The sequence below is a fragment of the Lissotriton vulgaris genome, chromosome 8 (genome assembly GCF_964263255.1).
Source record: "Lissotriton vulgaris chromosome 8, aLisVul1.2, whole genome shotgun sequence".
NCBI classification, from domain to species: Eukaryota; Metazoa; Chordata; class Amphibia; order Caudata; family Salamandridae; genus Lissotriton; species Lissotriton vulgaris.
In genome coordinates, this window is record NC_141696.1 from 1,534,524,612 (window position 1) to 1,534,541,771 (window position 17,160).

General features: G+C 43.6%; 1 protein-coding gene across 1 annotated transcript in view; it reads right to left on the minus strand.

Moving 5' to 3' along the window:
- The window catches only part of LOC147700301 (uncharacterized), a 91,332-nt gene that overhangs the window by 34,370 nt on the left and 39,802 nt on the right, over positions 1-17,160 (minus strand). The window contains exons 2-5 of the mRNA XM_086935664.1: positions 12,141-12,267; positions 11,448-11,558; positions 10,225-10,527; positions 410-520 (exon numbers count right to left, since the gene is read on the minus strand). Coding sequence (XP_086791790.1) covers positions 410-520; positions 10,225-10,527; positions 11,448-11,558; positions 12,141-12,267 — 652 coding nt within the window. The remainder of the gene's footprint in view (positions 1-409; positions 521-10,224; positions 10,528-11,447; positions 11,559-12,140; positions 12,268-17,160) is intronic.

The following is a 17,160-nucleotide window of genomic DNA, read 5'->3' on the forward strand; positions in this document are numbered from 1 at the left end:
GTACTTATTGAATAGTCAGGTACTGAGAAGACAACGGAATACCAAAACATGTGTTTCTAACGGTAGATCATTACAACACAAGAAGGCTCTGCACCCCTCTGCCACCCCCCTTGGGACAACTTAAATTTAGGCACAGTGAACAGAAGTTCAGAATTAGCATTGACATTAAAAGACGATTGCAGATACAAAAATCTCTAAGCCAAACACAAAGGTGGGATTTGGTACATTATCTAGAGCGTAATGTGCCACTATATATTTATAGTCTTTCTTGGTCAGTGAAGCCACATCAGTGACTTGTTTTTAGTCCTTGTGACAGGACCAATACAAACAGAGGCCAAATATCATCGATCTTTTTGACTTTGGTGAATTATTCCACTGTTGTGATTAGAAGTAAGAAAAGAGGACATACCTGCAGTTCCTGGAAAGTTTTTAACATCCCCTGGGTTCAGTTCAGCCATGGGAAAGGGCTTTTGCTCCTCTTTGATGCTGTCTGAGATCATCACTATGGTGAGATCTTGTTCTGTATTCATGGAAATATCAAATAGTGATTTCACATCAATCAAAGCATCACAAAGCTATTTAACATCCAGTAGACGAAGCTTCTGTCCTAGACCCTGCCTCTCTTTGGTAGAATACACAGTGTGCGTTTGCAAACTAGGTTTTTGCAGCAGTTGTACAGTGAACTGTTTTCTCCTACTAATTACCTGAGTACTTTCACCTCTCCTCATCTACAATACCAAAAGAGAAAAATCCAACAACTCTAAGTATATTTTTCTTGTTTCCAATGAAGGACGGGTAGAGAAGAGAGGTACAGGGTAAAAGTGTGAGTTAGTTCCGAACTCCGTTGCTTTCAGATTAAAGATGGTAGCCGGATCACATGACCTCTTGTAAGGACCCACCTGGTGATAGGCTGAATTGTATTAGCCCAGTAGTGTTAGCCTCATCATCTCAACCACCTCTGTCTCACAAATAGACAAAAATATCAAAGATGATTGTCAGATGTATTGACGGAAGAGATGCCAACCCCATTGAGATTATAAGAAGCTTGTTAACTAAGCTTCTCAGAAATATTTGCTCTAGAAACGTTGGCAACAAGTAGGCAAGTCTCGGGGAGAAATACTAGATGAAACAAGGAAATCAGTGCAGAAACACATATTATTGCATGTTATTTCACAAAATCCTTTAACTGTAAGTATTTCCACTGGCCTGGAGTTACTGAGGCTCTCTGTATCAATAATTCTAAGCGGGGATAGTACTAGGCAGAAAACCACCCAACTAGACATGGGTTCCTGAAAAAGGTCTCCGCTAACCTGTTATAATACATGGGATTCTGCAGTCCCTGCTTAAAACCCTGTCTCTAATTTCTTTAGAATCGGCAACTTGTGACAAACCCAGTCACCGGTTATAAAGAAAAGACGTCAGAACTCAACTTCATTAAGTTATTACAGTCGAGTTCTGGCGTCACATTGCCTGCCGCCAGCAGCCAGTGAAGGTCAGGTCTAGGAGCAGCTGTTTAATGTTATAAAAGTGAGATGTTGCTTTTCTTTCATCTGCTCCATATTTCTAGCTTAAAGTGACTAGCAGAAAGAACATGATTATTTTTGCATTCCATAGATAATTATAGAAAAGTTCGAATTTTTCTGCAGGTTTCTATACATTCTGAACTACTGCAGCTTTTTTTAAAACTGATTTGAACTGCTTCTAATATCTTTTTGCAACTAATATCTAACAGGTTTTTGATGTATTTAATTTTTCACTAAATGGTCTATTTCTACACTTCATCTTTAAAAACATTCTCCCTTTCACGTGAAAGAGCTGTACACCAAGGTTTTAAGTGTTTTGTGAGAATGGTGATAGTTTAACCATGTATTATATGGCATACAGAATCCCCTGCCATACACAAAAAGGATACTGTAAGTCACCTCGGAGTTCCATAACCTTATAAACCAACTCGGTCTCGTCCCTCGATATGGATATGGCACTCCTTGGGGACTTGCATATCCTTATAATGTATGGCAGGGGGTACTTTATCCCTTATATATGAAGCTTTCCAAATGCACAGATTGGTCAATGCAAATGTTGTAATGGACTCTATATGGTTTACCACCACTTCAAGATGGAGGGCATCCATATTTTAGGGGCCTCCTTCAGCCCAGCGACTGGATGGCGCATCTCGACCTCAAGGACACCTACTCAACCATCCTGATTTTTCCTCCCCACCGCCCATTCCTCCAGTTTAAATGGCGGGAGGATGCTTTGGAGTTAACCATTCTCCCCTTTGGTCTGCGTCCGCCAAGTGGTGCTTTACCTAAGTAATACACCCAGTGGTAGAATTCCTCAGGATATGGGGCATCTGCCTCATCAGCTACCTGAACGACATTCTCCTGATGGACCAATGCCCTCAGCATCTCTGTGCATCTACAGATGGCAGTTTCTCGTTTGGAGTCTTTCGGTTTCATAATAAACCAACAGAAGTCAGTTCTGACGCCCTCTCAGTCTCTAGTGTTCATGGGCTTCTTGGTGGATTTAGTATGAGCCATTCCCAGTCTTCCCTCGTGGAAAATAACCAAGATCAAGCACGAGCTGCACTGTTGGGTGGCCAAGCCTTCCACCATCCTAGGCCAGGTAGCTAGAGTGGAGGGATTTCTGTCGTCCTCCATATAGGCCAACTTCCCTTAGGCCACTCCATTATCGGGCCTTCTATCTACTTAAAGCCTTTCAACTTAGATGGGGACTCACATATTCTCAAATGGTCCTTTGATGAGAAGAAGTTTGAGAGGAGATTCAATGGTGGCTGGCTCATTTGGAGGCATGGAATGGTGAAGCGATATTCGGCTCCCTTCCGGATCTAGTCAAAGAGTCTGATGCCAGTGGCACGGGCTGGGGGGAGAGATGTGGGGATTTCTCCACAGGAGGAAGAGGATCCACTCAAGAAAAATCCATGCATATCAAGTGCCTTGAACTCCTGGTAGGATTGTTCTCCGTCCGGTGTTGGACCAGGGACCAAGAGCAATGTTGTGTCCTTCTCAAGATGAACAATGTAGAGGAAGTGCGCAACATAAATCATCAAGGGGGTTCTTCATCCAAGAACCTCTCAGATCTGGCCAGAAACTTCTTGGATTACTGCCTCGGGAATCACGTGAGGGCGGAACATCTCCAAGGGGCAGCCAATCAAGTAGCTGATTGGCACCGTCTTTGTTTCAGGCTGATGGGACAGATGAGGCCCATTGATGGTGGACCCCTTTTCATCGAGCCTGGACCATCAAATCCCAAGTTTGTAGTTGGTGACCAGGCCCAAAGGTCGTAGCCATGGATGTGTTCTTTCAAGATTGGCAACAGAAACAGGGTTGTTCCTTCCCTCCTTTCGTGATGACCATGTGCCTCTTGGCAGAGGTACGCAGGCAGGGGGCCGACATCGTCCTTTTGTCCTGATGTGGAAATCACAAGTCGGGTATCCTGTTCTACTGGAACTTTCTTGGGATTTTGAAATCCATCTACCCCCATTTCCAGATCTTCTCCTGGATTCAGAGGTAAACCCCCATCATCTTGTGTAGGAGGGGTCTCTATCATATAGCATGGAGGGTTACAGGGAACTCTAGCGTTATAGATCTGCATGGGCTCGATGCTTGGGCTGGTGTCAACGAAATTTAAATCCGGGGGAAAGGGGGTGGGGGGGGAATTGTCCACACCTTCAATTTCCTTGCTTCTATGGCATCGGAGGGTCTTGCTTAAAGATCCATCAATGCTTCGATCTCAGCTTGCCACTCATAAATAGGTGATCGTCCAGTCTGGGAGCATCCCCTGATGAAGAAACTCTTGCGGGGCATTCACTTATCCCTTCCTCCGGAACCAAAATTCTTTGCTTTGTGGGATATCAACAAGGTTCTTAATCTTCTCTTGTCTTGACAGTCCAATAAGTACCTATCACAGAAGGAATTTTTTACCAAGCTCACTACTCTTCGCTGCCTGGTTTCATGCAGGCGTGTCTCAGACATCAGAGCAATCGACATAACAAGTAGAGTATTTACCACAGATGGGGTCACCTTTGACATACCACGACATACAAAGCGTAATTTTCAAATGGTTAATCACCCTTCTTATCCAGATTTCTCAAAGCTGTGAGTTGCAAGGTGTATGAAGAGTTACGAAGCTTTGACGGCCAACCTCCACCCCCTTGGGGAAAAACAATTATTGATAGCCCAAAGGAAACCATTGAAGGAGGTCTATTCGCCTACCATGGGCAGACGGGTTTGATGGGCCACGCATGAAGCTGGCATTGGTACCAAAATATTCATCAGAGGAGCTCATCTGCATTGAGGATATCTTCCAAAGGACTGGTTATCAGATTCTGCCGTTAAGTGGTTTTTTTTTTAAACCAGTCCCTAACATTGCTTCGCTGGTTGTGGATAAGATTTAAACCAGCATAATCCTCTCCTCAAGTACTGTCATAGAATGAAAAATGTCCTAATTAGCGTAACAGAAAGTTTAAACTTATTAAGGACACAGAGGCGAGGATTAACCCACCTGTTATTACATTCTCCCTCCCTGGGATGAGACAGTTTATATATATACTAGCAGCCCGTCCCGACGTTGTACGGGTATGAATTGCTGCCGGCCAGTAGTATATTGTTTTGTAGGATTTCGTTTTGATAGCATTTCTTATCTGGGACAGGCCTGTGAAACGCTCCGATTCACAGTGCACTGCTGATACACTTAAGAGTGCGCGTTCAGTAGTGTGTGAACTAGAGTTTCCCTACTTTCTTTTTCCTTGCAATATTATATAGCGCAAACTCGACAACATGGCATGAGCACAATTTACATTACAGAAGAACACATTCATTTGTGGTAGGTACGGGGAGACAAAGCGATTTGCCTGGAATTACAGGATGTTGAGCTGATGCCGAGATTCGAACGTAGCTCCCCAGCTCTAAAGTTCGCAATTCTAGAACTTGTGGCGGGAGGTGTGTCTAAAAGTGTATGTCGGTGCTGGCCATCAATGAGAGAGACCTGTGCATTTTTCAAATGGGCGGTGAAAAAAAGGAGTATGTTGCTGGAGATGTGGGCCGCCGTGCAACCATTGTACTTACCGGGGTGGGGGGGGGGGAAATGCCCATTATTCCGCAACTTTCTTGTTTAAGGGTGTTGGGGTATTTTTAAGGAGTAAGGGTGGGTTATGATTATGGGGTGCAGGGGTATTTAAAGGGAGCAGGGTGGGATTAGCACACAATATGAGACATGGCATGAAGGGCGGAACGTGTTAGTCACGCCCCCAGCACACGCCCACAGCACAACGCAGACACGTCCACAAGGGACTACTTTGCTGGCACGATTCTTTTACCTTTTAAATGTATATGGTGGGCGTCTGCATAGCCTAGGTCCTTCTGATGCAACTGTCATTTCCAACGCTGTATTGGGTGTTGTGATTGGTGCTGTGGTTCTGAGATTACCCGCCTCAAAGGTTTGGGCTCTCTCTTTATATTTATTAGTATATATATATATGTGGGTATAACTCATCTCTTTTATAGTAAGAGTGCGGTTTTGATGCATATTGTAATAAAATGGTAACAGTTGATAGAAATAGAGCGCACAGCAAATCAAGGTAATCACTCTTGCGAAGGTAAATTGAGGTGCTCCAAGAAGGTATGGGTTGGTTACCACAACCCCAGACTTAGCCCACAAAGGTGAGCTAAACAATATAGAAAAAGTTCTTCCAAGCACTCAAAGTATGCATGCATTCTACTTTATTTACTTACATTATACATCTTCTCTTGAACCTGTTGATTTCTTCCTTTTAGTAGTTACTATTGGTTTTGCACATACGTGGGTGTACCCGTTTTGGAATTTGGGGTGGCTCTATCTTTCTTTTCTTTTCTTTAATATTGCACCGATGCATGGTGTGGTTTGAGGGTTTATCCCTTATTGACTTTTAGAATAACTTTGTGGTATAATGGTACACTACATGTATTATTATTTTAATTTTATTTGTCTCATACTTGTTATTTGGGTTGCAGCCCTGAAGAAGTCAAATGTCGTATATTGACTAGACGAAACACGTGTTGGCTGTGGTTGTTTATTGAACTGAGCTGGATCACATTTTCTTTGGAGGAATAAACTTGGAAAATTCAACTGATAATTTACGTTTGGAGGACTTCCATTTATTATTATTACAGACTTCGAGTGCTTGGAAGAACCTTTTCTGTATTGATGCATATTGTGATGCTGAGGACTTCTCCTTGATCTGTTTGTGTCAGGAACTTTCAGGTTCCAGTTTAATACACTTCCGTTCATTTCCTCTACGATCTGATGGGTTGAAACAGGAATTAGGATGCCATTATCCGTCTGCAGTCGCAGAGAGTTAGAGGAAGCGGCAACATTGAGGAAGGACTATTGAGGGGTCCTGGCCTTAACTGACTGGACATTGTTTGTGGTTAAAGTGTTGACTTTTTCACTAAGGGTTATGGGAACAGAAGTCTTTTGTTGTTCATCTAAATGACTGCTGTTAATGAAGTAAAGAAATTACAGCGTAATCCTCGCCTCGGTGTCCTTAAGAGAACTGAACATTTCAGTTACGATAGCTAGGAATTTTTTTATTACTTTTACAAATGATTTAACATATATGCGGGGTGTGGTGTGCCTATAATTTTGCCTTAAGCCTTTTGTCAGATAAGGGTCTATGGCCCAAAAAGTTTATTCCTGTACTCAGCTGAAATTACATTTCTACCTAAGTAAACGCATTACAAATAAATAAAACAGGAGCAGCACAACCTCTTCAACCTAATCAGCCATACAAACTGACAACCTCCAATCTATAGAACTGGTGTCTGGCCTCTAATAATAATAATCTTTATTGCGTGATTTAAAAATGAACCATTGCAAGTACAAAACATTTAAAAGGTTCAAGATTGCATTTAGAATGTTAAATTCATTAAAAGTCAGTATGTATAGATGATAACAAATGACACTTCCATTTAAAAAGTCATATTCATGAAATAAAAAGCCAGCAACAGCAAGTAAAATTTGACAGCATTATTCCGATGGGGAGTCGCAAACTCTGGGCAGCTCAGTAAGTTTTTTTGCAGCGCGCTCCACGAATCTTACTAGGGCACAATTTAATTTAGTGTTCCTCGGGTCGAAACAGGCCAGAACTGCTGCTCTACAGCTTCTAATCATGTTTCTATTCCAATGATGCTTGAGTAGGGCCCGTCTCTCTGTCAGTAGTAGAGGGCACAGGCATATGATGTGTATGATATCTTCTTTGTGGGTCCCACAAAGTCGGCATTGAACTTTTCCATGTTCTCTTTTCCATTTTGGCCAATGAGTCAACAGGTTGATAACTCCCAGTCTCCGTTTTAAAAAACTTAATTTCGTCCGAGCACTAAACGATATAGTAAGGTACGGCTGTGGAATTAGCAAGGCATAGGATTGAAGGGTCATCCACCCATGACTTCTTTTTGCAAGGCTGGCTTTGTCTTCCACTATTGATGATTGTTTGGTGCTGATTTTCGCTAGCCTTTTAAATTCAATCTGGCTAGCGTGCAAGTTCCAGAGGTCATTTAGGCACAGGGTTTTTAAGCCTTTTGACCAGTATTCATGTCCTGCTCGCCATGAGTGGTTATCAATGCTGGCCCACAAATGGTATCCTAAACTTCCCTCCTTTGATAACCTCAATTTGTGACAGCACACGAGGAAAGACATGGCTCTGGCCAATCGTTGTTTGCAGATGCCAAGTTCCAACCTAATTTGTGCCGGTGATGTATGGTTTGGTAATTTGAACACAGACCTGTAGATCTTAGTAATTATTTTATCCAGATGGTCACTGTCCAATCCTTTTAAAGCTTCGCTGCCGTAGGTTAAGGTAGGAATGATTTTTGCCTGAGCCACCTGTAGTGTGGGTGCAAGAGTAGGGCCTTGTAGTTTCTTTTGAATTAGTCCTATTGCAAAAGCGAGTGCCGTACCCTTCCTTTTTTGCTTTTCTAGGTGGGATTTGTATTTTCCATTGTTGTTGAAAGTGACTCCAAGGTACCTTTGGCAATTTGATTCGACAATGCTTTCATTGTTCAAAGCCCAAGACAGTTTCTTAACTTTCCTTGAGTGCACCGCTAAAATTTTCGTCTTCCTGTTGTTGATGCGAAGCTCATTGTCGTTTGAATAGTCGGAAGTAGCATCCAGAAGTCTTTGCATTCCGATCTTTGTTTTACTTAACAGTACCACGTCATCAGCATATAATAGATTTGTCAGCGGCAAGCCAGATAGTTTGTGAGCGTGGGAGTTGACCTTATTAAGAGCTTCAGGGAGGTCAGCTAAGAATAGGTTAAAAAGTGTCGGGGCCAAGACACAACCCTGTTTGAGGCCTTTTTCCGTCGGAATCGGGCGAGACAGTCTTGAGCCGTCCCCGATCTTAATTCTAACCCATGTGTCCTGGTGTAGGAGTTGTATGGCTCTTAGGAGGGCCTCTGGAATGTTAAGTCTGGACAACTTCTGCCAGAGTTTACTTCTGTTGACATTGTCAAAAGCCGCTTGGTAGTTAATAAACCCCATATAAAGTGAACAAGAGCAGAATTTCGCTTGGTCAATCAAGCATGAAAGGGTCATGAGATTGACTGAGGTACCGGTGTTTATTGTGAAACCTGTTTGATTCGGAGGAATTATAGAGTTTATCAGCCCATGCCCTAAGTGAGTTGAGCAGCACTCCCGCAAAATACTTTGCTTCGTTGTCAATGAGTGCGATGAGACGGTAATTCCCTGGGAATTTTTTGTCCCCGACTTTGAAGATTGGTGCAAGGATGGATCCACGCCAGGAGGGCGGTATGGTGTTGTTTTGCAGACATGTGTTACAAAGGGGGCTTAGTTTTGCAGCCCAGAAAGTTGCATCTTCCTTGAACAGAGCTTGAGGAATTCCACCTGGACCAGGCGCGCCATCCTTGCGTCCCCTTTTTAATATTTTTTCCATTTCGACCTTCTGGACTGTCACAAAGTTGACGCAGCTTTGGGTCGAGTGATGTTCTTTTGTTGGTGTCATTTTGTGACCTAACTTCTTTAGGGAGTTTGAAGTGTTCAGGAGAGGTTCCGGGACAATCTCTGTTTGTGTTAATGTATCCATGGGAGGGGGATTTGGATGGTTGATGAGCAATTCCTGGTCATTAAAGTGGGAAAAGAGAAATTCAACCCACTCTATTTCAAGAATGCTTGAAGAAGCAACTTTGGATGTGCGCCCAGAAGCACTATTGATTGTGCGCCAAAACCTGGCAGAGTTGTTTGTTTTAATGTCATGCTGCAGTTTGACCCAAAACAGGTTCCATTGGCTTGTGTGTAGTTGACTGCATTTTTTGTTGATATATAGACTGCAAGACCGCCACTCCCTCTTCCTGGACGATTCAGTTTAGCATCTGGCCTCTAGAATTTCACCTAGATTGGTAGCCTCACAAACAAAGATTTAGGGTGAAAAGGGGGCACCAAACTGGGTGGAGTCCTCCTGGAAACTTAAGTGTTCTAAATTGCACACATTATACCTACCACTTTGAAAGCTTTGTATAATAAAGTTTTGTGTTTAATTCTAATGCAAGAAGCAACAGATCTGCAGAACCTCCTGTGTCCGAATGCAATGCCTGGATCTGTGGGGATGAAGGAGCCTGTTATTTGCCAAGCACAGCAGAGTGTGCTTAGCAACCAGTTTCTTCTTGTGGCCTGAAGCTGGACAGCCTTTTGAGGAGTTTGTGAGTGGATGTCTTACATCAACTGAGCTGCAAGAGCACTGTGAGTGTGCTCTCCTGAAGATCTGCACTGACTGAGACTGCAACAACTGGAACTTGTCTCAGGGCCAGACGTAGATCATGGTGGACAGGTGACTGTCACAGTGGTGACGGATATCCTGTGCGCCGAAATACAAATCCCATCAGATATAATGGAGTTTATATTTAGCCGGACTGGATATCTGTCACCGTTGTGATGGAGTAACCAGTCCGTCTAAATTAGGCCCTTAATGTAAGGCAAGGAACAAAGGCTGCTCAAGGAAATAGATACCAGCTTGCATACTGCTGTATTTTAGTGATTCAGTTACCCCAGAGGAGGCTGGAAAGGCTTGTAAACGTAACATGAAGCTTCACTGCTCATGCTGTTTATTTGGCCGAATTCAGACCTTTCAGCCTCAACTATAAAAGCAAATATTTATTTTTTACTTTCAGCATCTTGGGACTCATTTGTTACAGAAAACATGAAAAAATTCACCTTTACACCAGTTCATTTGACGTTTGCTGAGCGTATCATGACTTTTCCTACTGTCTGTTTCGAGTGGATAAGGACACTCCTTTCTGTCTGTACCAAGCGGATCATGCCTCGGTCTTCTGTCTGCATCAAGACGATCACTATCAAGGCTCTCAAATCTGTCTTTGCTGAGCAGATCAGGATTCCCCCACCTCTCTGTGCAGAGCAATTTAGGACCCTCAATTCGGTCTGTCTTCATAGGATTCTTCAGACACGGGACAACTTCTCTGCTTGCGGTACACACGTCCAACTTTGAAATTGTAGCACCTATAAAAAGCAGAAGCTTTTTCATTTGAATATTGCATTGGTGAGTGTACATATCCCATCCAACCTATGGAATTGAAGGAAATGATTTGTTTTATGCAAAACAAAATGTTCAACGTGCTTATAATTATACGTTTGAGCAAAGTGTAGGTTTCTAGACATTTTATAAAATGCAGAGGCGCATTTCTATGCGATTCGTTGTTTATTATGTAAAATGTTATTCTTCTTAAGAAGATAGTTAAAAAACACAGTGTGTATACACCCCCCACACACACACATACAATCAAACACACACCCACACAGTCTTCCATTCACTTGACAAACTCTAATTTCCATTGCAGAGGGTGCACATTGCTAGAACACAGGGTGTCCCACAGATCCTTCTGTTATATGCAGTGCCGGGTGGTGGACCCTCTGAAAATGAAAGAACGTCTTCTGCATTGTATTCAGTGAGGGACATAAAACTGCTCATGTGCATGGAGGAGAGAAAATCTGAAGAATACCTCCATGCTCTGCCAGTCATTTACAAACAAGCAAATCTTCCTAAAGTAGTCAAACCGGATTGATTCCACACTAGTGGCTCATGCAGCCTCTGCCACTAACTCCTCAGTGCCAAGAAGTGTTGAAGAATCCAGTACGATTCAAAAACCTTAATTAGTACGTCCCCTGTTTGGATGTCTTCACATCTCCACAATCCATCTCTAATTACATCAAATTAGTCTGGGTTCGAAACATCTGAAGATATGAGATCACAAAGTAAACAGAGGGGGATAATTCTACATGTATTTTATGTAAGAAGCAAGGACGGTGCAGGCCTGTTCTTGTGCGCGTGCGTTCTTGTGTCCTTGAACAACCATCAATTCACAAGTAACTTTTGCACCCTGCCCGTTAACTCATGCAACATTTGAACTGTTCTCACTCACTTTGGGAAAGGCTGTCATTGTTGCTTCTATCAGGGTCTTCATCGTCCAGAGGGCACAGACCTTCATTTTCTTTGTCTCTTAATGAAAAGACAGACTTTGCAATCATAGGGCCTAATTCAAAATAAATGGGAAAGTGTTAGCGATCGAAAGCTCCTTGGGTTCTTAGCAAAGAGCCAACCTCAATCACGCAAAGTAGGAGCTGGGAGCCTTGGGGCACGAGCAGTCCCACCCACAGCAGCAATGGAGGGCTCAATAGGGGTTTAAAAAAAGCAGAATTAATGAAATGAAGAGCAACTGACTTCTTGTGAAATGGCAGTCATCACCACAATTGTGCACGCTGAGCGTAAACTGACAAAGAAGTCATTGATAAACACACTTTTATTGCTAGAATATTATGCCATATTAACAAGAGAAAGACAATTAGCTGTAAACCATGATCTGGCACGAGAATTCAGAAACGTCTACACAAAGAGAAGCCTTAAGTCATATCCCATACAATGTTACTGATGTTTGCTTTCTAGTCCTACCCTGAGATGCATAAAGTAATTAAGCTCACAGATGCAACTTAAGAAATAAAATTACTCGGAAAAAAATGTGTACTGAATATAAAAATATTTCCCACATATTATAATAGCCCTAAACCAACCAACAGTCTATTTAGGTACACACTTCACAGACGTCATTGTACGTTACCCAGCAACAGAAAGATTTGGTGGATATCCTTCATCACATTTGTATAAAGATCCTTCTGCCATTTTTGTAAAAGCTCCCGCTCCACCTGTGAGAAACAGGCAACAACATCCTGGAACGTAAGAAGCGCCTGGAAGAAGAACGTAAATTACAAATATTAGTATCTCACTCAGAAACTGCTCAAAGTCGGGTATGGTGTAAAGAAAAAAAAAGTGTTCAGTACCACAAACAGTCTTGGGTGCCCAGATCCTATATTAATGTGATGACAGGAGAGGAATGGTCTCAGACAAGACACACTTGGTACCCATGACAGATGACAAACAGTGTACCCGCTTCACACCAATAAAGCATGGCTGGGTCTAGGCAGAATTAAGCTCTTATTGACTGCACAAGCCACACCTATCTCTCTATTTTTTTTAACTGTTTTTATTGAGGCATAAGGCAATATTCATGATAGGAGGTATACACACATCAGAGAAACTTCAACATGTTTCCAAGTTCACAGTTCCTGAACATCGTAGGATTAGAGAGAATTCTAAGTTGCAATGTACATTTGTTTTCTTGGAGGGTTGATCCCTCCGATATAACAGAAATAAGAGAAACAAAAAATGTAACATACTCAACATCACCTCCCTCCAACGCTGTCCAAGCTATAGTCTTAGATGGAGAGGCACCTTCATCCATTAAGTGCAATACCACTAAGTACCTGTGTCCCAACCCTACGAAACCACAACAGTACTGAGTCACCACCTTACGGTGTCCCAATCATGGAATCACGATGTTAGTATGTAGTGTACAGCTATGTATGTCGGGGGGGGGGGTCATCCTTGGCGATATATTTGAATTGCTCTAGGAGCATATCCCAGGCCTGAACAATAAGGTACTTTCTTAAACCCGCCCTCTCCTCTCTGTGAAGCAGTGTACTTTCTGCTCTACCCCAAGACGCAACCACCAGGTGCATACTTGCAGGTGTGGTGGGTAGCTTCCAATGTGTAGTAATGGTACGTTTTGCTAAGATCAATACCAGGTCTAGGAATTTAGGTGCAGCCCCCTTCCAGCTTAGGTGGAGGAAACAGTTCCAAGAACACTCCCTCAGGCGAATCTGGCATGGAGAGGCCAGTTGTAGCACTGATAGTTTGTAATAATCGAAATCAGAAGGTGTGAAACAAGGGGCAGGACAGAGGATAGGGAGAAGGTCCACATCTGGAAGGGAGCACAGGGTACAGCAGTCATTGAAACCAGGGAAGATCTTATTTATACGGGCCGGGTTGTGGTAAGCCCTATTTAAAACACTGAATTGGATGCATTTGAATCAGGCCCCCCTGGCTGCTCTATGATGGTATTCAAGTACCCTGGTCTACTCAGTTTCAAGGATTTGGCAAGGTCTGTCTCCCATAGGGTTTGAAGTGATAGGCGAGATCTATCAGACTGATACTCTATAAAGCCACCGAATCGGTCTCTCTCGGCTGTGCAACTTCCAGATCGTGGTCATTATGCGATCCTACCTAGGAGCAGGAGAAGACGGAGATCAGATAAGGTCAGGTACTTTTTTGTCAAAAAGCCTCCACCCAATCCCATGCCACCTCCGATTGCCTGAAGAAACGGGTACGCTGGCCGTCCAAAATACATAACTTAGCAGGAAATATTAAGGCGTAGTTAAGTCCCAGTTCACGTAGTTTCTTCTTCACCTGTGTAAATGATGCCATTAGCTTTTCGACCGAGAGTGTGTAATCAGGGAAAAACATCACCTATGCAAGACAGATAGAGCCTTTTTCATGGGGTGCTGTCAGAATCAGACTGCGGTCGCGATAATTCAACGGTCTGGCTAAGATGGGTCGGTAATGGGCCACTGGGGTGGGGGGTGAGTGCCGAGCCGCGAACAAATATGTCTGTTCAAGCACGAAATGTGGGAAGAATACATCAAGCGTGACATCACATTTAATCAAGTGCTCCAGGAATGTGACCAGGTCACCCCACTGCGGCAGGCCTACAATTCTCACATTATTGTGATGAGAGTGGCTTTCCGCATCGTCTAACTTACTCTCTTCCATCAATAGCCAATACTGAATCAATAGCGTTTGCTCTCCAATGTGTTGAGTAGACGGCCTCAGTTCAGCAATGGACTTTAGTATTTGTGTTTATCCTTTCAGTTTCTGTTCATTCGCCATATCGTTAGTAAATGAGTCACTTGTGGCCTTGAAAGCATCCCTGGATTCCGCAGTAGCAGCCAATATCTTGTCCAGTTAATCAGAGGGGGAAGCCTCTGCAGGGAAGGGAGTCAACCTCCCAAGAAAGTCTGTAGTAGTCACTATGGGTGCCTTCTGCACTGATTGAGATGCGGCAATAAGGAACGCAATACCTGCGATTGGTGCGCCAATGGCGAAGCTCCCTGTTGTTTGTACCCACTATCACATCCACCCATAGGAGGCCAAAACGTTGGGCGACAAGAAATATGTTGGATGAGCCAAAAGGACCATGAAGGGGCACTTGCATGTCATTATCCCGGGACTCGCCTCACCCAAAGTAGGAGCTGAGAGCCTTGGGGCACGGGCAGTCCCATCCGCAGCAGCAATTGAGGGCCCACCTTACCTCCTCCGGAGCCTCCACACCTCATCCCAGCAGGGGGACCTCCTGCACGATCTTGGTCCTCCGGGGGAGGGGAGCTCCAGTACCAAATGTGTTTCCCTTCAGGTCACGCCCCTGAAGGCCTCAGGTCTCATCGCCTAGAGAAGAGATGCTCCTGCAGCCGCCAGGCTCTACACTGGCGTGCTGGATGGTCATCTCGGAGTCCCGTCAGTGCTCGCACCCTAACAAAGCCCGAACTAGGTCCAAGCGATGCGCTGCAATTAAATCTGCAGTGCTGGTCACAGTCATGCAGGCCCAGCTTCACATTGCACCCCCCCAAATAGAAAGTGGAGTCACGGTGAGCAGCACTCCAGTGTGAGTTGTGAGCTTTACAAATACACATAACATAATAGATGTCACTCTCTGTCAAACAGCAGCCCATGTAAGCTTTCTCGAAATACCCGCCACCTATGGAAACCAATAGGAACAAAGAAAGAAAAGGATTTCAGAAAAAGGTGGAAACAGAAAGGGTGTATGTCTCAAAAAGTGACGGTAGAGGAAAGAGGTGTGAAGATAAAAAATGTGCCTGTGTGGGACTCAGAAGAACAATACTCCTTACATAGACCTCAGTAATGTTTAATTCTGATCAAAGTAATTGTTACTCATTTACCTTATACAGCTAATACGCATTGGCAAACCAATAGTTCTGGCTTGCTTTAGGCTTATGTCCATTGTTGCTATACACCCATTAACAAAAATTTAACACAGAAGCACCAAAATCGTTGTGGAGTAGAAGCTGTAGGAAGCACAGGATTTTAGTATACAAGTTTTTACTTAATGCAGACTGCAAAATATACGCAAAAATCTTGGCAACCAGATTCAACTCTGCCCTACCCAATCTAATAGGCAACTCCCAGGTGGGTTTCATTCGCACTCGGATGTCTAATGACAATACCCGACTTCTCTGCCACATACTGGAGCATACGGCCACAAAATCAGAGTCAGCAGTAGCTATTACCCTTGATGCCGAGAAGGCCTTTGACAGAGTTTCCTGGACCTTCCTAGAGCGCTGCATGCAATCCTTCAACTTGGAATAAGGATATATACGGATGGTGATGGACCTGTATGGAGACCCAACAGCCCGTATTGCGGTTAATGGATCACTCTCTTAACCGCTCACACTACAATGGGGTACAAGACAGGGTTGCCTACTCTCCCCCTCGCTATTTTTGCTGGCACTGGAACCCCTGATCCGTGACATCAAACTAAACACAAACATAAAAGGGGTTGATATTAATGGCGTGGAGATAAAACTTGCTGCATACTAATAGTAACGGAACAACCGAAGACTTCAATCGAGGCCCTCATAGAAACCATAGCAGAATACTCTGGGCACTCAGGATATAAGCTTAACAGGGACAAATCAGAGTGCAAACCATTAAACATCCACTGCACTAAGGACATTCTAGGGGAGTCAGGTCTAGTCTGGCAAGCAGGATATATCAAATATCTAGGTATACACTTTGGGAGTGACCTAATGAACACACTAAGTCATGACAAGAAATTATTGTTAGAAAAGATCAAGAAACTCCTGGAGTCCTGGTCCCCAAAATTCATAACGTGGTGGGGCATTAGAGTTGAGACTATCAAAATGATAATCACCCCAATGATTAACTACCTGCTCAACATGCTTCCTGTTCTACAAACAGACAACTTTCGCCACAAAGTAGATATCCTGATCTCAAAATTCCTCTGGCAGGGGAAGAAAAAAGGTAAGATTAGGGAAAAATCAGAGGGGGCAGGGGGAGATAAACCTGGCAGATTTCAGAATATTTCTACTAGCTTTTCTGGCAAAGCAAGGGTCTTACTGGATATCACCCCCTAATGGCTACACACCAGCATGGCTCCAAGTAGAGAGGGCCTTCCTGCACAATTCTAAGCCCCCTGACGCTGCTAACAACAAATAGGCACAATCAGGCTTCCAAGTTCATTTTCAAAAATACAAAAATTGCACTACTAAAGGTAGATGGGAAACTGGAGATCAGCATCAAGGGCTCCAAGATGGAGTTACTCTGGGCCAATAGTAAGATCCTATACAAGGGGAAATGCCTAGCCTTCGACACATGGATTGAGAAAGGTATCTACCACCCCTACCAACTAGAAGATGGTGCATATCCCGCCACTTTCATAGACCTCAAGGCTAGGCACAACCTAGCAGACATTGAATTCTATAACTTTTTGAAAATCAGAACGGCCTTGACCAAAGCCAAACTATCCACAGCACAACCGTCAATCTCCCGGTACATAGCAAGCATTAATAAACAAGGGCACCAGGTTTCACACCTATACAAACTACTATGCCTGAAATCTTCCAAACACAATGACAAGACTGTTACCTACTGGTAAAAACAAACCAAAGACACACTTAACAAACAAGAACTGGCCCCACTATGGGCCT